Below are 23,856 nucleotides of genomic sequence, written 5' to 3' on the forward strand. Positions count from 1 at the left end.
GAAGCGAGATAAGTGGTGCAGAAGAGGAAACAGTGGATAAAGCCATAGAGAGGGAAGGGGTGACGAGGGGGAGATGGAGACGCAGCCAGATGCCTGGCCATGTGACTTCCGCTGGCCAGCATCTCAACAGTACCTGCCCCAGCGAGCTTTCCCATACTGGGCCTGTCACGCCCCCTCTGACATCCTTCCCCACCCTCTCTTCAGAGGCACACACAGCACATTGCTGTGCAATTTATTTGCTGCTCTGTCTGCGGCCTCCTCCAGGCGACAGGGCCTGGCGCATCCTTCTGTCCCGAGTGCCAAGGACAGTGCTCAGTACAACTGTGGTCGATCATTTAACCTTAAGTGGACAGACGGTTTCTGAGAGCCGCTTCCCAGACATTCTTTCCCCCAGGCTCTCCCACCTGACCCTGTGACATTTGCTGGCCCCCTCTGCCACCGCTTGCTGGAGGGACCCTCCTCATTCAGACATTCCTCAGCATCCTGCTCAGGCCCCCGTGTCTCCCCGGGCAGCACCCCTGGGCTCAACCTCTCTGCTCCAATTTTTAAAGTCCTTAGGTCTCATCTCAGTGCTCGGAAGGTGTTCTCTGGATCGACTTTCTAGCTTTTTATTCAAAAGTACCACTTTCCAGGTCCCCAAAGAGTCAGGCAAGCACGTGCTCACGTCAGCTACCTTCTGCCAGGAAAAAGCTGCTCCTGGGTGAATGATCCCTTGCTTTTTTCTTTCCCCTTCCCAATTGTTTTCTTCACTCCCCGTGTTTGCCAGCGGTGCAGGTGGGAGCTATTCTCCACACAGAGGTGTATGGTTCACACTTATTTCCACCGTGCAGCAGAGGGCTGAGGGTATGAGAGCAGTGGCGTCACTGTGGTTTCTGTGAGCGTGGCACGGAAGAGACAAGTGATAGGCAGGCCATCAGACCAGGCCCAGGGAACGCAGTCCTAGGGTGGACAGGTGCAACTCTCCACAGCCTGAGTCTGCAGAGCATTCTGAGAGCCTGGCTTGGAAATGCTTCAAAGCACAAGGGGTGTGTTTTCAGAACAAAATCAGTCCACATGGTCTCCTCAAGCTTCTCCAAGATCTTCTGTGTTATAATTCATAAAAACCATAATGATAAAAGCAAACCTGAGCTGCCTCTGTGAAACACAGCTGGGAGTCAGGGGCAGAGCTCCCTGGAGTGGTTGTATAAGCCTCTGATGGCTGCTGTAACAAAAAATCATGATGTTAGTGGACTAAAGAACACTGGTGTTGGTCTGGGGATGCAGCTCAAGCAGTAGCGCGCTCGCCTGGCATGCGTGCGGCCCAGGTTCGATCCTCAGCACCACATACATAAACAAAAGATGTTGTGTCCGCCGAAAATGAAAAATAAATATTAAAAAAAATTCTCTCTCTCTCTCTTTAAAAAAATAAAATAAAATAAAGAACACAGGTGTTATTCCACCGTTGCAGAGGTTAGAAGCCTAACATAGGTTGGGAGGGTGGAACTCAGGTGTAGGCAGGACCGGGGTTTCTCTGGATCCTGTAGGGTAGAATCTCTTTTCCAAGATTTTCCAATGTCTAGAAGCCACCCACATTCCTTTGTCTTCAAAGTCAGCAGAAGATAACCTCTGCATTTTAAAGCCAGTTGATGAGCAGCTTTAATTCCCTCCACAGCCTTAATTCTCTTCTTACCTGTAACAGAAGAGATTCACAGGCTTTGGGGTTCTGATGGGAATGTTTGAGGGTCCATGGTGCTGCCAAGCAGGGAGGCCTAGATCACTGCCCAGCCCCGCTGGAGCCGGGCAGCTGGTGGCAGTCTGGTGGGATGGTGAGGAAGGCCCTTGAATCCAAAGCCCCGCTCTAGACCTTGCCCAGGCGCATGACCCTGGGCTAGTGGCTGCTCTTCTCTCTGGTGTGAGTTTGGGTCCCCAGGGTTGTGTGTGCAAGCAGTTATTTTGGAGGGAACTCCAGGAAGTGGTGCGGGAAAGGGGGCATTCAGCAGGGCAGAACCTGTAAGGAACGTGCCCTGAGGGCCTCCGCTGTGGGCAGCAGGGGCTCAGTCTGCAGGCAACCTGAAAGGCCTGTGGAAAACGCTTCTCAGAGTCGACCTGCTGCAGGGCCCGGCAGCTCTCTCACCGGGCAGCTCAGGTGAACCTCTGGCTCAGTGGCTGAGGCCTGCCCCCCACACTGGCTCCCGCCTCCGTCCGGTCCTAACTGGGCGGAGAACACCTGAGCCAGACACTCAGGAAGCCATGCCCTATCAGCAGGGCCCCTCAGCAGGCTCAGCCACATAGGTGGGGCCCTGCCAGCAACTGTCACCTTCTCTGAGCCTGCTTTCTTCCACTGATAATGACAGTACAGGTTGAACATCGCTGGTCCCAAAACCAAAGACCCAAAATGCTCTGAGATCTAAAACTTGGAGAGATCCCATATGACACCTCAAATGGAAAATCCTGGCCCTGGCCTCATGTGCTATCACAGTAAGGACACAGGCACACCAAAAATACCCTGGGAGTTATCTCCAGGCTGTGTGCATGAAGTATGCATGAAGCATAACTGGATGTAGTATTTAGGTGTGGGTCCCCCCCCCAAGATATTGATGTACATGCCAATATCCCAGAATCCTAAGGAAGATGAAATCCATTCCGGCCCCGGGTGATTTGGATGAAGCTGACTTAACCTGTACGCACCTACATCTGGGCTGCAACGACTGCCAAATGGGGCAGGGTGCATTAACGGCACAGCATCAGGCACACCCTGGGCACCCCAGAGTGCAGGTGTGGTTATTCCTCCTGCCCCCCTTGCTGCGAGGTCAAGATGGGTCACTCCGCCCCTTACGCTGCTTTCTCGCCTGCGACTGGGGGAGTCCACTGATGGATGCCATGTGAGAGTCAGGAGATGCCAAGGCTCAGGTGAACCTCCAGGTCTGGTAGGAGGGACAGACAGCAGCAGATGGTCCCACAGTCACAGGAAGTCGCAGCTGAGATGGTGCTGAGAGGGGAGAACACGATAAGAGGAGGGCAGGCCAGGACTTCTACCAGCACGGAAGGCAGCTGGAGAACTGGAAGGGGAGAGGGCCGCGAGGACACTGGAGCCGGGAGCTTCCCGAGCAGAGACCCCTGGGCAGGACCAGGCAGGTGAGATCAAGAAGGTGCACAGGAAAGAGTGTGTGACTTGAACGTGGAGAGCAGGGGGGGGCGGACCTGGGTGGGCCCCAGCAGTGAAGGGCCAGGCTCTCAGGTCAAGTTCAGCCTTTACCCAGTGATGGGAATCGCTGTTTCTTTCAGCTCCAAGCTTCAGCGGGCACACAACTTGTAAACCTCTGCTTGTCACACAGGGTGGAAGGAAGGTGTCCTTGCTTAGTTTTGTGTTGGCCTGAGATTATTGCAGCAAGTGCCCTGATTATTCCTTACCTAGATGGAAGCCCTGAGGGCCACCCCAAATGGGCCAATCGACCCACCATTTAAATAAATAATGGAAGAGCTGGGTGAGAGGGTGCGTGCCTGCGGTCCTAGCCCCCGGAGAGGCTGAGGTAGGAGGATGGCAAGTTGGAAGACAGCGTCAGCAGCTTAGCAAGATCCTGTCTTAAAATGAAAAGTGGTGGGGGGTGTAGCTCAAAGGCAGGGCACTCCTGTGTTCAATCCCAGTACTGCAGAAAAAGAGGGAACAAGAAAGCCAAAAGAAAGGCCCCTCTTCTCTTTGACTTTTGGCTCGCCGTCTGATGGGCAGCAACTCAAGTTGCTGTGGACACTACAGGCTGGCCGTGGGCTGGGGGCTGCTCTTGGAGGGGGCGGCCTCCAGGGCACTACCATTGTGTCCAGGGGCTGTCTCATTTCTGACTTGGACTGCCACTCAGCTGCCTGTGTGTGGTGTTCTTGGAGGCAGGTTGCTCGTCTCTGCCCCAGTTCAGTCCGACTCCAGTCAAGTCTGTGACCTTGAACCGAGAGTCCTAGTGTGGTTGGGTCCTGACCTCTTTCCCCAAGGCCTGCAAGGCTACAGCAGTCCTCTGACCTAGATCCTAGGGCATTGTCAGGAGCTTTCTGGCCAGATGGCAAGGTGACTTGTGGACCCACTATAATTCTCCTTGTTCATTGGATAAACAATTTGGAAAATAGCACAGACTACAAATGAAATCCTGGGTCCTCTGACGTGCCCTGTGGACATACCAAGAAGGTTCTGGCCGACATCTGTGGGTGGCGTGGATGGTGGGGCGGTGTGCTCCAAGGGCTCACGTTCCCCATCATTCTCCTTAGCCTTCGTCTTCTAAGGGATAGCACTTGGGGGCGGAGCCTTGGGCTGGTAATTAGGCTTTGAGACCGTCATGAAAGTGAGGTCCCCATGGCAGAGGCAGTGTCCTATCAGAAGAGGCACCACAGCTCCCCCTCTCTCCTCCACGTCAGGACACAGAGAGGCCAGGGAGAGAGCCCTCACCACGAGAACCTGCCAGCACCTTGATCTTGGCCTCCAGAGAAGTGAGAGATGGGTTTTGGTGGTGGAGCTTGGCCCTCGGGCACCACATGGAGACACCTGGGATTCTCCTGGTAGGGCAGGTTTCTGTCCGCCCTTTCCCTGCTGTGACCAAAAGACCTGAGAGAACAATGGGAGGAGGAAAAGTTTATTTGGGGGCTCACAGCTTCAGGGGTCTCCGTCCATAGACGCTGACTCAGTTGCTCTGGGCCGGAGGGGAGGCAGAGGCTCGTGGTGGAAGGGTGTGGTGGAGGGAAGCAGCTCGGGACAGGGCCACCAGGAAGTAGAGAGAACTCTGCTCAACAGGGACAAAACATACACCCCAAAGGCATGCCCCAGAGACTTATGTCCTCCAACCACACCCTGCCCGCCTGCAGTCACCACCCAGTTATTACCCATCAGAGGGTGAGTGCACTGAATAATTCAATCACTTTTCACCTCTGAACCTGCTCGTATTATCTCACCATGAGCTTTTGGGGGATACCTCACATCTAAACCATGACAGCGGGTGACACTGTGCTAGAGAGACCATTTCTGAGATGGTTCCACTCTGCAACTTTTGTTCTGTCCAGGGGCCGCCTTGACCCCCGTGGTGCTAGAGGTCACAGACCAAGGGTGAGCTCCCCAGAGAGGGTCAGCATCCCCAGCCCCATGGCCCCAGGGCTTGCTTTCTGTCAACGCTTTCAAGAGAATATACACACAAGGCCCTCAGCCTCCAATCCCACCGTTCAGAGATGCTTCTCCGAGGAGAACAAGGGCTGAAGTTGGCCGTGAAGGAGACGCCATGTGACTCCACAGCTGCAGGACAGTGGGGGTCCAGGGGTCTTGCCGGAGTCCTGCAGAAGGCCTCCCCATACCTCAGTGTGATGGGACCCACTGCGGTCCTAGGTGACCACTGCAGCCAGGAAAGGACTGAGCATGATGAGGGCCAGCGCTTCCCTGTGGACCGGAATGGCAGGTTCCTCTGGTTCTGAGGACAAGCCTCTGGGAAGACCCTTTGAAACCCGATCTGTCAGCACATCCCCTGTCTCCTGGTGCCATAGACCCACCGTAAGGGCCCCAGGAGCTGCATGTTTAGCAAGCACCTGGGAGACCCCCTTCAGCGGGGGCTGGGGAGCACTGGCCTGAGGACCCCCACCCCAGCACGTCCAGGCTCACATCTGCATGGCTTCCAGAGACTCCTTTATTTTCATCCAAAGCAGAGGCCAGAGGGCTGAAGTTGTCCTGGACCTCCCAGCTGTGGCCTTCACAGGCTTCTCCCAGGCCTGGCTGGAGAGGCCAGTGGTCTTTCTCCCTTAGGAAATCATCTGCTGATGGCTACTCTCCCAGGAGCATGGGGAACCCCACTGTGCATGTGGCTCCTGAGGACTCCTCCATCCTGCCAGCACTCTGCAAACCATCAATTATGTGTCCTGATTCTAGACTAGAATTTAATCAATCCGTGCTTATTAGGGCAAGGAAGCACATGGCAGAGCCTCCCACCCCCTTCCGTGCCATGTGCCTCCTCTTCATAAATTCCCTACCACCAATGTCGGCACGTGGTGGCCGACACTGAAGCCAGTGCGTGTCCTGGGCCAGCCAGAGCGCGATCAGCTCCAGGGCCGGGAGGCAATGAGCACGGGGCTCTTTCCAGACACAACGGACTCCACTGTCACTGGGAAGAGACAGGCCCGCGCACACGCGGGGACTCCCCGTCCTATTGGGAAAGGCAGATGAGGAGGACCCAGGGGGCTGATGTCAAATTTCTCTGGGGGACATCATCATTGGTGTTATTCAATGGTTCTGCATTTTGAGTGCCACCAAATGCAGCAAGAGCCTTGTCTCTGCCATGCCTGAGCCAAGAAACAGTGACCAAAGAGACACTGCCTTGACCCACTTCCAAGCTCGAGAGGAGAGAGGCAGAGACAGCATGGTGGTCAGATGTGATCAGGGCCTGAGTGGGGGTGTGAGCAGGGCTCGGGGCGCCCTGGGGGGCTGTGTTGAGGATGGGTCTTGGGCCCTCCCCAAGCCCGCATCCTTTCAGAGTACCAGTCCTCCATCGTCCTGGCTCTGTCTCAGTATTTGCCAATTGCTCTGCCCAAACTCGACATTAATAAACTCATACAATCTGACATTCTCTGAGTTAAATACACACATTTGGGAAGGAACGCACTCCTTTTGATGTGGATTTTTGATTCCTAGTTGTAAGGATCCTCAGAAGGACTGGGACATGGATTCTGAAAGCTGTGCTCAAGGTGAGTCAGTGTAGACCTGAACCTGGACGGCAGCTGCCACAGAGCAGTGAAGAGGAACAGGGGAAACAGGTTGGTCTGGTCGTAAATATTGGACTTGCTGGGCTCAGCAAGCTGCACGTAGACACTTGCCCTAATAAGCGAGTATTGATTAAATTCTAGTCTAGAATCAGGACACATAATTGATGGTTTGCAGATTTGGAGACCCATGCTCTGTAAATGGAGAAAAGGTGCTGGATAGATTGGAGGATGCACTTACTTTATATCAAACTCCAGGGTAAGCAGACTGCCACGTCAGTGAGAACCAAAGGTCGCGTCTGAGAATCAGGCTCAGGGGGTCTCCACAATTGTGCAGAAGCAAGGAATTTGAGAGCCGGCAGGCTTCTGGGGCTAGCCCAAGACATGCATCGTTCTTTGATGCCCAGTGAGGATCAGACTTCTGCTTCTGAGTGGGACAAGGAAGGCAAACTCTGAAAATGCCCACGTCAAAACTCGTCTAGTACATTCCATCAGATATTCATCTCACAAAGAAAGACATTTATGTTCTCCTCACATCAGTGGTACCAGGAGGTGTCCCCTGAGGCATGGTAAGCTCTCTGAAGGACGTGGCTACCTTCCTGCCGTGACCACATGTGACTGAGTTGGGAAAAGGCCGAGATGCTGATTCTGCAGTAATGGGGGCCGATGGTCATGGCAAAGTCCTGGGCAGAACTCAGAAATGCCACCCCAGTCAGGAACAAGGCCAAGTGGACAGATTAGTCATTTCCAAAAGTGGCTCTTACACAAAGATGTCCTTGTGCTCTTAGAACAAAGAGGGAGAATTGGCATCCTTTATACGATAACAATACTACTAATAATAACAGCAACAAACACTACAAAAGTGCTTAGTGGGCTTCTGGGAGGGGACACCAGCTGTCCACGAGACCCTAGATAACTCAGCATACAGGAGCGGGCAGGGAGACTCTGGCTCCTTCCCCAGCCTGGGCACAGGGTCTTGAGCAGTGGACAGAGAGAGGCCCAGGTCCCAACTGGTCCTAGCCTGTACTCAGCACGGCCTTCATCACCTCCAGGTGAACACCAGACACTTGTTCCTAGGCTGTTTGAAAGAAATGCAAGCAAATGTGCCTTCGGAGTGTCCCAGACCCACTTGGAAGAATGCAATGGGGCCATCCCAGGGTGGAGACCAGGCGCGGGGGCAGGAGGGTGTTTTAGTTCCTGTGGAAACCTAAGCCCGGGGCCAGGCTGGTGTTTGACAGCTACTAAGGACTTCCTTTCAACAGCGGAGCCCTGAGTCCCACCGGGAGCTGGACCAGCTTCCCAGGCTGGGCAGCCAATCACCGCGGGTGGGTTTGAAACAGCAGAACTATAGCACCCTGAGGGCTGGGGCCCAGAGTCCAAAGCCGAGGTGTGGGCAGCGCTGGTTCCTTTTGCAGCCTCCACGGAGGAGTCCTTTCCATGCCACCCTCAGTGTCTGGTGGCCACTGGCGGTCCTTGGCAGCCCGTGGCTCATGGCCATGCCACTCCAGTTCCTGTCTGTGGCCAGGTCTCCCTCCCTGTGTCCCCAGTCATTGGATGCAGAGCCTACAACAAATCCACGATGACCTTACCTCAGGATCCTTCATTTTATTGCACCTGCAAAGACCTTATTTCCAAATAAGGCCACACTCGCAGGTGTCAGAACAGGGACCTATCTTTTGGGGACCATCATGCAGTCTACTGCAGGTCTCTTCCAGCATGGTGGCCTGCACCCTAAAGCCACAACTGATTCCCTGAGTCCCTCACCCCAAGTCTAGGGCACTCCCACCACCTGGCCATAGCAGGGGCAGCAGCAGGAAGCTTGCCCGCCCTCCCACAGGGTGCCTCTGTGCCCTCCACAGCCCCTTCACCTTCCTGCCCTCCACACATGTCCTGGCAAGCCCTCAGCTGGGACACCACTCAGCTCTGCAGAGCCCCCCCCGCCTGAGCCCTCCCATAACCCCCTGCCCTCTACCCCAAGACCTCCCCGGGTCTGGCAACTACAGGGTACAGAGATTTAGATGTGGTTTGTCCCCACCAGAACTCAAGCTGAAATCTGACTCCTGCTGTGGCGGTGTTGGGTGGTGGTAAGACTTCAGACAATTAGGTGAGGAGGTCTCCAGCCTCATGAACTCTCTATGGGGTTGGGTCTCCTGAGACTGAGTTGGGTCTCTCGGGATGGGCTTAGTGATCTGGTGTTCTGTCTTCTCCTGCATGTGCTCCTGCCATGAGCCACCTGCTGTGAGTCACCACCATGAAGCCTTTACCAGAAGCTGGGCAGATGCCAGCATTATGTCCTCAGTCCTCCAGAACTGTTAGCTAAATGAACCTTATTTCTTTATGAAGTACCCAGCATAAGGTCTTTTGTAATAGCAATAGAAAACAAGCTAAGACAACGGGTCACACTTGGCCACACAGACAGCCTCCAGGGTTCCACCCAATAGCACAGATGACAAATGCCTGTGGTGGGCAGTATAATGGCCCCTAAAGATGTCCACACCCTAGTCCCCAGGACCAATACATATGGGACCTTGCATGGCAACACACTAGCCTTGAGATGATCCTGGAGTGTGTGACTAATTTAGTCACTAAGGTCCTTCTAAGAGAGGCAGAAGGGCCACAGTCAGAGCAGATCTGGTCATGGAGGCAGATGCTGAGGTGGTGCAGGGAAGGAGCCAGGACCAGGAATACAGTGGCCCTGAGTGGCAGGAAATGGCATCAAATGGGTTCTGCCTTGGAGCCTCCAGAAGGGATGCAGCCCTACGGACACTTTGATCTTAGCCTAGTGATTTGGGGACATCCAACCTTCAGAACAGCTAGTTAATAAATTTGGGCTGTGTCAAGTCAATATGTTTGTGGTGACTTGTTACAGCAGCAATAGGAAACTAATACATGCCCATGTCCAGTTTTGCCCCTATACTCTCTCTTTTTCTTTTCCTTGCCCCCTCCCCTTTAGATATGGTCTTGCTAAATTGCTCAAGTGGGCCTTCAACCCAACCAGCGTCCTCCCTGCTCAGCCTCCTGAGTAGCTGGGGCCACAGGCATAATCCATGGTCCATTCAGACAGGACCCAGCATGGATATGTTGAGCTGTGCCTGGAAGACCATCGTGGGTAGCGGCCAGAGCAGCCCCACAGCAAAGTGAAGAGCCCAGAGGCAGCTCGGAGAGCTGGACTTGGACCAACCCCTGGGGAAGCCAGGCAACCTCCCCAAGCCTTGGCACCTCATCGGTCAAAAAGGATCAGCCCTACCTGGACCAGGTAGGTTCTCACACCTGCCCTTCTTGCTTGAATAGGCCCAGCTTTCACAGGGTGGGCACATGTCCCAGATCGGTGCCCTCCTGCTCTCAGGGGTTGGCCAGATGGGGCCCTGCACACAAGTGAGGCACGAAGACTCTTTCCCAGGGTTTGCCCAGAGAGGCTCACAGTGGAGTCCGGGCTGCTTGCCTTTTGGTTGAACAAAGGCCTTTCCATGGTAACAGGAGAAAAGCTTGCATATAGATGGAGGCGGAGAAGGGGCATGTGCTGATGGTGACCCACTCCAGTGTCCGGTCCCCAGGCCCTGGGGATGGCCTGGATTCTGTGTCTCTTCTTCCCACACTCTAAGCAGGCCCCGCACAGTTCCAGTTGCCCCATTTTGAATGTGGCCGAGTTTTTTCTCATAGCTGAGTGAGCTCTGACTCACGTGCTACCTCCTGGGGGTGCTGTGAAGATCAAACAAAATCACGATCCTAAGCATCTAGCGAGTTCCCCAATGTAGTGTGACCTCAATAAATGGGGCCTGCAAATGTTCCTCTGTGAGACTTCCTGGGGTTGCCCGGGACCCTGAGCCTTGGGAGTCAGGTCCCAGCAGATTTTAGAGGTGCCTTGATATCTGTCCTGTTCAGTTTGCCTCCGAAAGGACAGGCACTCAGGCTTGTGTCTCTGTGACCCGCTCCCCCCGGCCAGCTTCACGCCACCCCAGAAGCTTCCGGCCACACTCCTGCGGCCACTGCTTTCCTGTGAGTGGCTCTCTTGCTGTCCTCCATCAGAAATGCATATGGTCCCCAGGAGGACCTCAGCCCAGACACGGAAGTAGCGGCAGGTTCTCCTCGGCCCATCAAGGTGCCCTAAAAAGACGTGCTGTGAGGATGTCCACCATTTGGGGACTGGATGAGAGACCACTGCTGGCACCCTACCAGGCAGGGTGAGCTCTCCTGATGAAGGCTCCCTTGGTCAGGGATCCACCGGCTGCCCAGACACAGAGCCGTGTGCTGATTAGGAAGTGAAAATAACACTGGAGCAAGCCAAGTCCCACTCACAGAGTTGGCTGTGGTGGACAGTCCTCCGTAACGCCCGTGTCATGGTGTAACCTAAGAGGGATTCAGTTTAATCTCTCCATGATACAATCAAGTCCATCCTGTTCTGATTTCAACGCGGAACTGAGACCTGGCTGTTAGCTGGGTCCCAAGCATCATCGGGGTGGGCTGCTCTCGCCTCCTTCTCCTGGGATAGGTGCTGTGACAGACGGTGCAGGTGGGCCACGTGTTTGACAAGCCCCCTTGGGAACGAGTCCCCACCTTTCCATCAGATGTCCGTGCTCTGAACGAGGTTCCTGTGAGCACGAGCAGACAGCCACCAGCAGCTGAAAGGAAGGCCAGCCTGTCGGCAGCGTCTGGCTTCTTAGGCAGAGACCCTCTAGGTGGAGAAGCCCTGCGGGGGGCGTCAGGGCACGGTGGCCGTGCCGTGCAGTGCAGCCTAGAGCAGGAGACACCCAGTCGGCATGAGCTACAGAGAAACTCCCTGGACCACGAAGCTCTGGTCAGATGGCATTTCAGATCTTCCCTCTGGATTGAGCCGCTTCTTATTGCTCCCTGTAGTAGGGGAGATGATGACCCCAGAAAGACATGTTCACCCAGAAACTGCGAGTCTGACTTTAGTTGGAGAAAGGATCATTGCTGATGTAGGGACCTTAAGTTAGGGACCTTGAGATGAGTGGCCCCTAAGTGTCGAAGAGTTCTTTGTAAGAGGAGGCTGAAGACACCCAGAGGAGAAGGCCAGGTAGAGACAGGCAAAGCCTGGGGTGCTGTGCCTCTGGCCCAAGGCCCAGCAGCCCCAGCAGCCAGCGGCCAGCGGGAGCCAGAGGAGCTGGAGGGAGGCCTGCAGGAATCCTCCCTCGCTGCCGCACCTCAACGTCAGCCCTCCAGCCCCCAGAGCGCAGAGGAAGCGCATTCTGTTGTTTTAAGCCACCTGGTTTGTGGTCATTTGTTGTGGTGGCCACAGGAAATGAATACACCTCCCCGGGGAAGCTCCTGCTGCCCACGAACAGCCAGCACCCTTCAATCTGAGTCTTGTTTTGTGCTGGGTGTAATTATACACCTGCCATGAACACCAAGATCTAAATGCACCCGATGTTCGCCTGAAGCTGGCCTGCAAGAGGCATGGCCCTCAGTGCCAAAAGGTGAGGGATCCTGGGAGGACCTGATAGGGCCAACGCGCAGGTGTGCCCTGCTACAAGGGGGATGGCATGCACAAGACCTCTGTCTACCCTGAACACTGGGGGACTTTCGCATGGGCAGGCTCATTGCCACCAGCTCCCCAGTGACCAGAGTCCTACCCTGCTTTGTGGGGTCTGTGATCGTGGGCAGGTGCAGGGCTGGCCATGCTCGCCTTGCTTGGCCAATGGGTGGCCTCTGAAGTCTCAGTGGTGGAGCACAAGAGAGGGGTCATCTAGCAGGTGGGCACTGCTCAAGCAGCCCAACTCTCCTGGAAGAGGTGACTCAGACTTCCCAGTTGTTTGTATGTTGCACCTCAATCACTGGGAACCCACTGCTCTTGGTCCTGCAGAGGAAGAAAAAATGTGGCAAAGGGACATCCTCTTGGAAGTCCCTGTTGTCACTCAGGTCACCTTGGTAGGAATCAGTGGCAGGACCCCGGCTCAATCCACGGCAGGAGAAAGGGGAGGAGCACAGGAATGTGCAGGGGGCCTGAAGAGACCCCATCTCCTGGGGTTAGAAGGGAGGGGGCACCGCTGCCAGCCTGTCCTGAGACCTTGCTTTGCCTGCCCTGGCGGGAGGCCACCCCAAGGCCAGGTGAGAGCCCTAAGATTCTGTAAAGGACAAACCAGCAAACATACAACCCAGGAGGTCAGTGCTACTGAAGGGTGTCCTGGAAATCGGACAAGCTAGTGCTCATGAGTGCTGGGGCCACACTAGCTGCTCCCTTCTGATGCTATGTGCCAGCCAAGGCCATTGTCACGTTCATGTCCGAGGAGGAGCTGGGCAGTTGTCAGGCCCTCACGGCAGGTACACACCCTGAGGCTCACCATGGCCCCGCAGGGGTCGCTTGTCAGGCAGTGCATCTGCCTCCTGCAACACGGAAGCTGTGGCTTCTTCTCTTGCTTCTCAAAGTGTGGTCCGCAGTCCAGCAGCATTAGTGACGCAGGTAGCTTGTTAAACTGCAGAAATCTGGGCCTCACCTAGACACCCAGAGGAGAAGGCCAGGTAGAGACCTTGTGTTTTTGCAAGTCCCCCAGGAGTGCCATGCTCACTGCAGTTTGAGAAGTGATGATCCATAGAATCTGTTAATTCCAGAGCAAATTGATGAGAATTCTAGATTAATGTCTACTGCGAATGGTGTTGATCATGATCTTAAAAGAGAAGCAGAGAAGTAAGAGAAAAGAGGACTTTAAGAAAATCAAGATACAAAGACCCACGTGTGTAGCAAGAAAGAATTACTCAAAAACTCAAGGGTTGGAGTCCTCTTTGCAGCTAAGAGTCCCTCCCAGGGGTATGAGAGCACGAACCCTTTCATTTGGCAAAGAGCCTGAAATTAGGATCTGGACCCCGAGCCAAGGCCTTGGAGGGACCCGAGTAATTTGGCTCAGGCAGGAGGTTCTCCGAGCAGAAGTCTTTGTTTTTAAGATTACCTGTCTTTCTGTCTGTCTGTCTAGTCAAGAGAGGCAGCTGATTTAGGAGGGGTGATCATACCTACCACATAGCATTTCAAAGAGGAAACAGTGAGACGATGCTGAAGGAGCTTGAATTCAGCATCTAGTATAAATCCACAGCCGCACTTGATGTCAATTACTTCTTTAGAGAAAGTGATCAGGGCATCAGGCTTCACACGGAATGGCGCTCTGCACCCTGCACCCTGGGTTACACTCTTCTGGCTGGAGTTTCCTGGATCCTCTCAGGTAATTGCCAAACCAGGATTAGGGTGGTCAGCCTTCCACTGCCGGGGCCTGAGCCATGCCGGGCAGGCCTCAGTCTGCTTGTTGGCACAGAGCTGGTGAGGAGTTTCCCTCGCTCAGCAGTTCTGCAGAGAGATCTCAATGTGCGGCAACATGAAGAGTTGGTGCGGTGACTGAGGGACCTTATCAGTTGAGAACTTTCAGCTGTAATTGATCAAACTCCAAGGGAAAGGTGGTTCATTTTCTCACATACCACCCGTCCTGGGGTCAGGCAGCCGGGGCTGCTTATTTCTGTAGCTAATGGTATCACCGAAGACCCAGGTTCCCGCGGTACTTTCTTTCTGCTGCCCTGATGTGCTCTTCTCGTAGTGTCAGAGTGGCGTCAGGCTCTCCAGGGACCATGTCTTGATTCACTAAAACTCAGAAACAATGAAGGAGAGCTCTCTGGTCCCCACGTCTCATTTTCCTACATAAAGAGAAAGCTGGCAAGCCCAGATACTCACTGCTTTCCAAAGTCCCTTCAGCCCATTGGTCAGAATTGTTGACCAATTGGCCATTGTCCACATTGTTAACAGGTCACCGGCCAGAGTACTTATTATCTTCATGGCTCAGAATAGTCTCGGCTGGAGCTGGGGAAGGGTCAGCTTCCCTGAGCCCACAGCCAGGAAGCAGCAGGGGCCTTCCAAGCAAACTCCAGGCTCGAAGCAGCAAGAACGATGAAGAGGCACTGATTTGTGTGGGTTCCCCACAGGGCCTCCTTCTGTGGCCTTTGCCCCAAATCTAACTAGATTGCCTCTGATACCAGTGTCCCAATTATCTGCACAAATAGATGCAGAAAGAGCAGAACAAAGACGGTGGGTGCTGGGGAGTGCCCAGTGTTCCTCAGGGATTTCTAACTTTACCAGAACCAGTTGATTCTAACAGATCTCTCATCTCCTTTAGGTGGACAGGGTCCTGGTGGGACATCTGAGTTGGGCCCACACTAGGATTCATATCCATTCATATTCATTTCTCGCCAGTTAGGCACCTCCTAGGAAGAATACTCAGGGCTGAGACTCCCAGGCAGCCCCAGGAGCCAGAGCCAGGGTCAGATACACAAGGGCTTTCTGAGACATTCAGGTTCCTTTTGTATCATGGCAAACAGGAAGGAGCCATGCCACTGAAATAGCTTTTAACATGGAGAATGGGGTAGACACAGGTGGGACCGGCAGTTAGAGCCGCCATGCCTATCGCAGCTTCTGTGAATCTTATAATAGAGCCACCTCTGTGGCAGGCAACAAAGGACTGGAGAGAGGAGGGGGCAGAGGACATTTGCCCAGGAACCAGGGCAGGATCCTGAGGGCTGTGGATATCCCCACCCTGCAGGCCAGGACCACAGAGCAATGCATCTTAGGGAGCGCGTGGTTCCTATTTTTACACTGAGGCTGGTGTGGCTTACAGCCCTGCACTGATTGGCTGACTTTGCTTTTGATAAAATTAGGGATACTTCACACTGGAGTCAAGCACCACACTTGGTAGTTTAGCTCTGATTCACCAGCAAAAATAACAGCCCTTCTAGGGCAAGAATGGGGGCAGGTAAGTCATCCTGGCACCTCTGCCTAGTGGTGTGTACCCTACATAATGGGTGTCACAACTGTTTGTATGTGTTATTTTTAGCAGCATTTTTACCATCATGACTACACCCCAGCACACTTCAAATTACATAGCAGAGCCAGATTCGTCAAGGTAATAATGGACACAGACACATCTGTGTGAAATAGGCTCTCGCAATTGTCATTACTTACCATGGCGACTCTTAAATTAAACATGTAAATTATTTTAGTTTTCAAGAGACATGGGCAGTTGAAATTAATTGAATGAGAAGTTAGTGTTTAAGGGAATGAGGACAGTCATGAGGAGTCACCGGAAGAATGAGAATCTTGTAAACAGCTGACAGAAAGAGGCTTGTCTCCCCAACAGTCTCTTGCTGGAAGCGTCCACTACAGCGTCTACAGTGTCAGAACTCTCACAGGGAGGGGTGTCCACCTGTGGGAAGCCTTTGGCCACCCTCCCCCAGAATTGGAAGTTTTCTTATCAGTGAAAACGAAGAGGGACCTCAGGAGCTGTTGGACCAGTCTCCGAGAAACAGGGTGAGCAGGACGCGGCTGCAGGTGCGGCAGGAGGCGGCACTGGAGACCAGGGTCAGGGGAGGCAGAGTGGCATCCTCCGCAGGTTGGCGACTTGACCTGCAGGTCGGCAGCCACGGGCTTCTCCATCTATTAGCTCATGTTGTGCAGAACACCCCCGAGGGGTGGGCAGGCAGGGACTCTCAGCCTCATGGAGTACTGGACGGATCCGAGGCCGAGTGGAGCCTCCCTGACACCCGCCCGGGGCTTTCTGCTGTGCGTAATGTCCCTGGATGAGACAGAGAGGCAGTGTCCCTGACACAACCTGTCCTGAAAGAAATACCAGAGACAGTTATGCAAGGTCAGGCCCTGATGCAAGAGGGGTCATCTTTTCCTAACCCCTGGGGTGGGTTCTTTACAATGGAAAATCCTGAGATGAGCAAGGGGTCAGGCATGATGGCAGAGGGGCCCTCCGGGTGATGCAGGTCAGCAACACAGTCCTGACTCCTCTCCTTCCTAGACTGGGAGTCCCTCCCCAGAGTTCCCTGGAGCTGTGGACCTCCCCAGACCAGGAGCAGCAGGCTAGGTGGGCAGAAGGGACCTGAACACCCTCAACAGCGGCTAATCTTGGGAGGAGAGAAACTAACCTCTACCTTGGTTTTCTCCTCTGTAAGCAGATAGAACCAGTTGGCCTGTTGGGGCCTTGGGAGGAAGAAATAAGATGAAGCATATATGAAGCCCCTGGCAGGTGGCTGGCCCACACTGGGCCTGTCACAATGGCCTTGGCACCATTACACAAGCCAACAGGCGACAAGGACGGGGCTGCCCCAAGTGTCACGATGCTCGCTCTTGATTAATAAATGCAAATGGGATACTTGTCATTCCAGACTCATGCCAAGTGTGACTCAAAACTCGCGGTTCTACCTTCATGCCATGCTATCACCCTCACCGACCCCGTGTTCTCACTAAGAGCAGTCCAGGTGAGCAGTTACAGGTAAGGCTGGACACTCAAAGAGAGTCCCTACTCTGAGAACTGAGCAGGGCTAAGCCACCAGCCGGTGGATTCTCACTTCTGAGCTGGAGAACAACTGGCCGCTTTCTCAGAAACCCTCAAGTTGCAAATTCCTCTTGTGAACGCGGAGGCTGAGCCTGGGGCTTGCGACTGCATCGGGTGCTCCACCCACTTGTGCACACTCTATTTTAAACAGGTGCCAACTGAGCCTGGGAGAGCCCGAAGGAGGGAGCTGTTTTAAGGGTAAATGAACATGCAGAGACGGCCAAAGGAGGAGAGGAAAGAAATGCTTTCTGTGGTCGGAGACGGCAAGCAAATCCCAGATTGTGGGCATCAAACCTGGGTAGGCTCAAGGCAGAAGGGAGAGAGGTGACTTGTAGCCTGGAAGAAACTGTTGAGTCAAGCGTTGTCAGGTGCTGGGTTTTGCTCCACCACGTGACCATGATGTCCAATCCGTCTGAAACATTGGCAATGGAGCATTTCAAGAGCCTAAGCTCTGGAGACAAGTGCCAAGGCCCAGAAGAATAGGACGGTTGGTCGTCTGTGTCCATCCACAACCTTATACGTGAACAATCAGAACCTCGAGGGAAAGGTTTGGGGAAATGCAGCAGTTATGACTAAAGTCAGCCCCCTCAGTGCCTGGAGGTCACAGTGAGGGTTCATCTGCCTCACTGTTCTGGAAAATATAGGATGAAAAATTACCACCCTTGGATCCCCAGAAATCTGTTACATCGAGGTTAGATTAAGCTTGCATAAATTAAGGGTTTCAATCTTTGCTTATTATGATTTCCAATATTTTTTAAATACTTTTTTAGTTGTGGATGGACACACTATCTTTATTTTATTTATTTTTATGTGCTGCTGAGGATAGAACCGTGCCTCACACATGCTAGGTAAGTGCTCTAGCGCTGAGCCACAACTCCAGCCCCATGATTGCCAATATTTTTTTTTACCCATGTGATGTCATGATGGTCTCTAAATAGCTTTCTCACCAGTTTCGGGGGTTTTTAGTGCTTAAAAATGGCATTTGTGCTCTTTTGATGTGATGTGCTCCTAATAACTAGCTTCAATGTAACATGAATGATCAAGTCAAGTCTTGCTCATTTTTTGCAAGACTTGTTATTCCAGACTCACAAAAAAAAAAAAGCTTCTAACCCACATACATATTTATCATAATGTAATATAATCCTTGTGCAGGGGTTCACCTTACAATAGTGACTTGGAAGAATGATACTCATATTTTTCTATTTTCATTTTAATTTAAATATTTAACGGGAAATAACAATTTATTTTACATAGCAGACATGTTAGAGTTTACAAGGAAAACCAATCCACATTAAGCCACTTGACCAATGTTTAGAGAGCACCCACTCTGTGCTTAACCTTATGCTCTGCACAGTAGCAGAAGGGGACCAACTCACTCCTTGCCTTGAGTGTCACAGCCTAGCGACTTGGGGAGTATGAAAAGCAATGGCTTCAAGAGTCTGGAGAGCTGTCTGCACCTGGCGTAGCCTTTCACTTGGTGAGGCCACAGGGATGGCCAGAGATTCTGTTGGGACTGCAGCCTTGCTTTTGGCAGGTAGAGGGTACCAAAAGGGAGACTGGGACCACCTAATTTGATGGCCAGGGTCAGGTGAAATCACCGTGTATCCACACAACATATTGCTCGCGACCAGTAGCATGAACAGCTAAAGCTACCAAGCCCTGGCTCTGTGCAGGCCCTGGGCTCAGCCCGTCGCCCGTCTGACCATGCTTCAACCCCCAACATTCTCTCAGGTACCATTATGATCCTGCTTTACATATGGGGAAAGGGAGGCTGGATGGTAAAGGAACTTGAGCAAAGTCATGGGGAGCCAAGCTTTGGAGCCAGTATTTGGAGTTGGTCATTTTGATTCCAGATGTAAGAGGACACTTGGGGTCTTCACTGTCACCTAGTAACCATTGAGTGTGTGGCTTAATCCCTGCAAGTGCCCCGAGAACTCCCATTGCACCTGCTACCCACACTGGCCCACCACTCTTTTCCTTAGAAAGTGTGCCGGTTCCCAACAGCATCTACAGAGCACCAGGGTCTCACCACACCTACTACTAAAGAGGTCTCAAGTCTTGGAGTGCTGCTGACGGGTGCCCGTGTGCCTGATACTGAGCCAAGACATAGTTTAGATACTCAGAAGCTTTGTCCTCACTAGAACCCTTAGATTTATGCAATGCTATTTTGAATTTTATGCAATCAGATAATGTTTTTGAAGTAATTAACAATTCAGGATTTTGTTATGAATGAGAGTGGGCCAGGAACTGGTCATCTCTTAAAGGATGTGAGACGGGCCAGGCTCTGAGATGCCAGATGCTCCAACAGGTGGGCTCTCCAGAGGGAGTGGAGGATACATGGGCTCTTGCATGAGCCTCTACAACCACCATTCAGGTGGACCCAGACACTGACACCAACAGAGCAGGTGACTGACCCGGCCCTGCACCCTGCTGGAACCCCAGACACTATCTTGCAACCCATATCCTTGCCCAGCAGAGGCCTGGAGAATGAACACAGCAATTTGAAAAACCATCCACAGAAAATGTCCCCAGTTGTTTGATTGTATAAATAATTTATTTCTGTTCACAGCATCATATATGCATTATAAAAAGGGATGGAAACAAAGAATGATCAAGACAGAGAATTACAGCAGAGAAATGAAAACTGAAACCAGTGGACACAGTCCCAACACCATAACAGAGAATTTGTGAAGAGCATTGTTCTGAAATAAAACTGGCCTCCCTGTGTCTACCAGGAAACATTTCAAAGCTCACTTGGGGAGACCAGCTTCCTCTACGAGAAGCCCATTCCATCTCTAAAGGGCAAAAGGCATAATGGACCGCTGACTGATACGTGGAGGGGACTCCCCCTGGGTGACCCCTCCTAGGTGACTTCATCTGTGCTTCCTCCGTTGGGTCAGAGATGAAAAGGGCGACTAATAGGTCAAACGTTACAGAAATGAACTGAGACTCTTACCTATTAGTTGATACAGCACAGGGCTTGACTTTACTGCACAATTACTAACAGCTGACGGCACCCTTAAGTATTGATAATGCAAAAAACAAAACCATCTCGCACGATTGTTAAAGCATTACAGGATTTGAACAGTGACCTGGAACCTAGGTATTGTCAGCACGAGACGGTGACAGTATTTGGCATCTGCAAAGTCGCAAAATAAATATATTATTCTCTCAATAGTGTGGAACGACTAAAAAGTGCTTAAGAAATTGTTACATGTGAAGAAAATAAATGAAGATGGATTTGATTTTAATAATTCTATACAGAATCTTCAGATGATGGGACCAGCCCATTCAGAAGTCAGTGAATATGCTATCGATATGTAAACTGAAATCTCGCCGGCCTTCATCAGTGCCTAGCTCTATTTTCTCTACTGAGTTTCTACAAAAGACCAGCAGTAGAAGGGTACCAAATACACTGACCAAAGAGGAAGGGAAGACAGGCTGCTAGATTTCTGTTTTTAAAAAATCTCCTGTAAGAACTGGGTTTGAAGCAGGAAGCCAGACATCTGCCTCTGGTTCTCACGTCGCCACTCGGAGGGTAATGGACAATGGGCAAGGGCTAACCCACATGCTCACGCATGGCCACATCCAATTTCTACAGGCCTCCTTTGCAAAGAAACATGTCACTGGGGGGAGGGGGATGTCAAAATTCTACCTGAAAACATGGATTCAGGGAGGAAATAAAAATCAAACAGTCAATTGTTGAGTTTCCCTTTTGATACTGTGTTTCAGGATACGACAGGTTGTGCAAACCAAGACTCAGTCCTGATTATAAAGGATTTTTAAAATTACGTTATTAAAAATATGCATTTCTTCTTCTTTCACTTTATCTATTTTCCAAAGCTTCTTTCAAGTAAACTGTGAAGTGCCTGAGCAGCAGTGACCATGACGTCACAGGCTTTCTTTTATCTCAAGCACCCCTTGTTTGCATTTGCCCAAAGTGCCTGCTGGCTACAAGGCCAGTTAGAGAATGAATGGAGAAGGACTACATCCTTAGCTTTTCCTCCGCTTTTAAATCCATGCAACGAGGTCGTTTTTGCAAAAAGGTGGGGTTTTATTTTTGGTGCATGACATCAAATACTCTAATGAGATGTTCTGAATGAAATACTTAAACCAGAAAGGCCACAATGAACCAAATTAGAAATCTGAACATGTCGCCACTTGCAGCGTCAAGGGATATAAAAGGGCAGAGCAAAGTCTTTTTTCCTAAGGTGAATATTTCTAAGGTGAGTATTCATTTGTAAGTTATTTTTAAAAACATGTCTGAAAACCCATTACCACACGGTTAGTATTACAAGAGACATCCCTTGCAGAAAAACCATCTTGCAACTCAGCACACATCTGTAGCTGGTATGCTCATCCAAACCAATTGGTAGATTCAGAGAATTTAAAATTCCACACAGAATGGATCTAGATATTTATGCTGATTACAGAATACAGAGGGAGGTCCCTGTATACTCTCTCTCACACACACACCATCCAGATTTATGCCAAGAGCATTGCCCTTTGAACACCTTTAACTAACCTGCAAACAGTAAATGCATCATTTGCCACCACCTCGAACAGTTTCTTATTTTTTTTTTAATTTTTATTGGTCTCTTTGTGTGATAATGACCTACACATGGACAGGGTCCAAGCCATCTGGAAGAGGTCTCATTCCAGGCTGAAAAGCAGTTCTCAACAAAACCGGTCTCCGGTAGCCACCACAAAGCCCCATGAAGGGGGCATCTTCTCGGCCATTCCCAGCCAAGGCCAGCAGCACAGCGCCCAGTGCCCTCCAGCTGCCGCATTGTCCCAGGCAGTCCTGATGGCCCAAACCACCACCTCCTCTGGGCCCAGAGCAGGACCTATGAAATTTCAACAGGGGCCTGCCCTGTGACATAAAATTACTCAGCTTCCAAGCCCCTGAATGCAAGGGGCATTCCTCTCCCCAGCACCGCCACCCCCAATGCCACCCTGACTCCAGATGGGTGCCCCCCAGGGTTCTGGGAACTGCATACCTCAGGTAACTCACAGGTGATTCCCCCAATGGGGGCGGGGCAGCCTGAACTCCCGGCCCAGTGTAGTAAGAAGAAATCAAGAAATCGCCTTGTCTCTGACATCTGATCCTTCTCCTGGGGCCGGAGGGCGCACAAGCCTGAACCGAAGGTCCACACCCCACCGGTCCCCCACCCACTAGGTATCTCCGGTGCTCAGACAAAAGGTCCCCAGAGCTGGCGTGGGGGTGGGGCAGATGGCGAGCTGGCTGATAAATCAGCTCCAGGCCAGGTTAAGTCACCAGTTCTGCATTTGGGTACAGAGATAGAGTTTAAAAAATTCGAAGCATCGCTTTGGTTCGCTGTCTTTGTTCGCGGGCGCGGGTTCTCGCTCACCCATCTAACCATTCATTCACTTCTGACTCGTTCGCTCCCTGGCTTGCTCCCCCTAGCTCCCGAACCCTGCCAGGCGTATTACCGCTTCTTCTTCTGCTTGAGGGACTTCCTGCGTTTCAGGATCATTTCATAGAGCTTGTCCATGCCCTCGGTGAGGCCCTCGCCGATGATGGCGCACGCCGGCTGGACGTGGTAGGTGGTGGCCGGGATGAGCTCGTGCAGCGCCAGCTGCTTCTCGATCTCGGCCACCGGCAGCGACTTGGGCAGGTCCTGCTTGTTGGCGATGACCAGCAGCGGGGTGCCCTGGTTCTCGGCGAACTTGGTCACCTTGTGCAGCTCCGTCTTGGCCTCCTCCAGCCGGTCCACGTCCACCGAGTCCACCACGTAGATGATGCCGTCCGTGCAGCGGCTGTAGGACTTCCACAGCGGCCTCAGCTTCTCCTGGCCTCCTACGTCCCAGAAGTGGCAGCTGATGCCCTTGGCCGTGCCGTTGCTCAGCTTGATCTTCTCCGTATTGAAGCCGATGGTGGGCACCGTGTTCACGAACTCGTTGAACTTGAGCCGGTAGAGCACCGTGGTCTTGCCGGCCGAGTCCAAGCCCAGCATGACGATGTGCAGGGACTGGAAGGCCGAGATGTTGGAGGAGATGTTGCCCATGGCTCCTCGCTGCGGCGCCGGCCACTGCGGCTGCGGCGGGAGGGCGCCGCCCCCCGAGCAGTCACGGGCCCGATGCGGCCGGTCGCACCTGGGCCCCGCCCGCCGCCCTCGGTCGCCCGCACCGGCCTGAGCCTCGGCGTCCCCGGGACGCGCGATTCCGCGCGCTCAGACTCCGCGGCGCCCGCTTCCTAGCCGGCCGGGCTCCCTATCGGCGGTCATCGCGTCTCTGCCGGCGGTTTTCGTCTCCCGCGAAGCCGCCTCCAACGCCGCTGTGTAGGGCGCTCGCGCTCGGCGCTCTTCCCCCGGCCCGGGCTCGCTCTACGGCTTCCCAGGGCCGCGCCCCCGCGCTCCGGCCGCTGCCTGGGCTCTGGGCGCCGGGCCGACTCAGGGCTCTCAGCGCCCTGCGCTCGACTCTGGCCCTGGGCGGCGCCTCGGGGTCGCTCCCGCTCCCGGGGCGCGCCTCGGAGGTGCAGGCGGGATGCGGGCTTCCCCGGGCGTCGCTGCCTGCACGGCTGCCTCCAGTCCCCGCAGTCCCCGCAGTCCCCGCGCTGCCCGCGCTGCAGCCGCCGCCGCCAGCCTGCAGCGGCCGCAGGGCGCCCGACCCCGCCCCCGGCCCCGCCCCTTGCAGGCCCCGCCCCCGGCCCCGCCCGCCCGCGGCCCTGGGGTCCGGCGTGGTCCTCTGGGCGCGCCGCGGGTTTTCGCGCGCTTCGGTCGGTTCCGACTGCCTCCGGGTTCCCCTCCCGCGCTGCGCCGTGTCGCGCCGCGCGAAGACAATGGGCCCGGAGCCCGCTCTTCCTCCCAGCAGC

At 53.3% G+C, this 23,856-nt stretch overlaps 1 protein-coding gene across 2 annotated transcripts in view; it reads right to left on the bottom strand.

Annotated features, from left to right (window-relative positions):
• Nucleotides 1–23,595, bottom strand: part of Arl4c (ADP ribosylation factor like GTPase 4C) — a 64,592-nt gene extending 40,997 nt beyond the window's left edge. The window contains exon 1 of one of the 2 annotated variants that reach the window (XR_009226291.1): nt 22,022–23,595. Coding sequence is in view for 1 of the 2 variants with exons in the window: in XM_046439965.2 (XP_046295921.1) it covers nt 22,472–23,050 (579 nt within the window). In the remaining variant the exon portion in view is untranslated. Of the gene's footprint in view, nt 1–19,553 lie in introns of those variants that run through there. The other variant, XM_046439965.2, reaches the window with a different exon arrangement.
• Between the last annotated feature and the right edge of the window lie 261 nt (nt 23,596–23,856).

Source organism: Marmota monax, unplaced genomic scaffold (assembly GCF_021218885.2).
Source record: "Marmota monax isolate L192 unplaced genomic scaffold, Marmota_monax_Labrador192_F-V1.1 WCK01_AAM20220418_F8-fsc00041, whole genome shotgun sequence".
NCBI lineage: Eukaryota > Metazoa > Chordata > Mammalia > Rodentia > Sciuridae > Marmota > Marmota monax.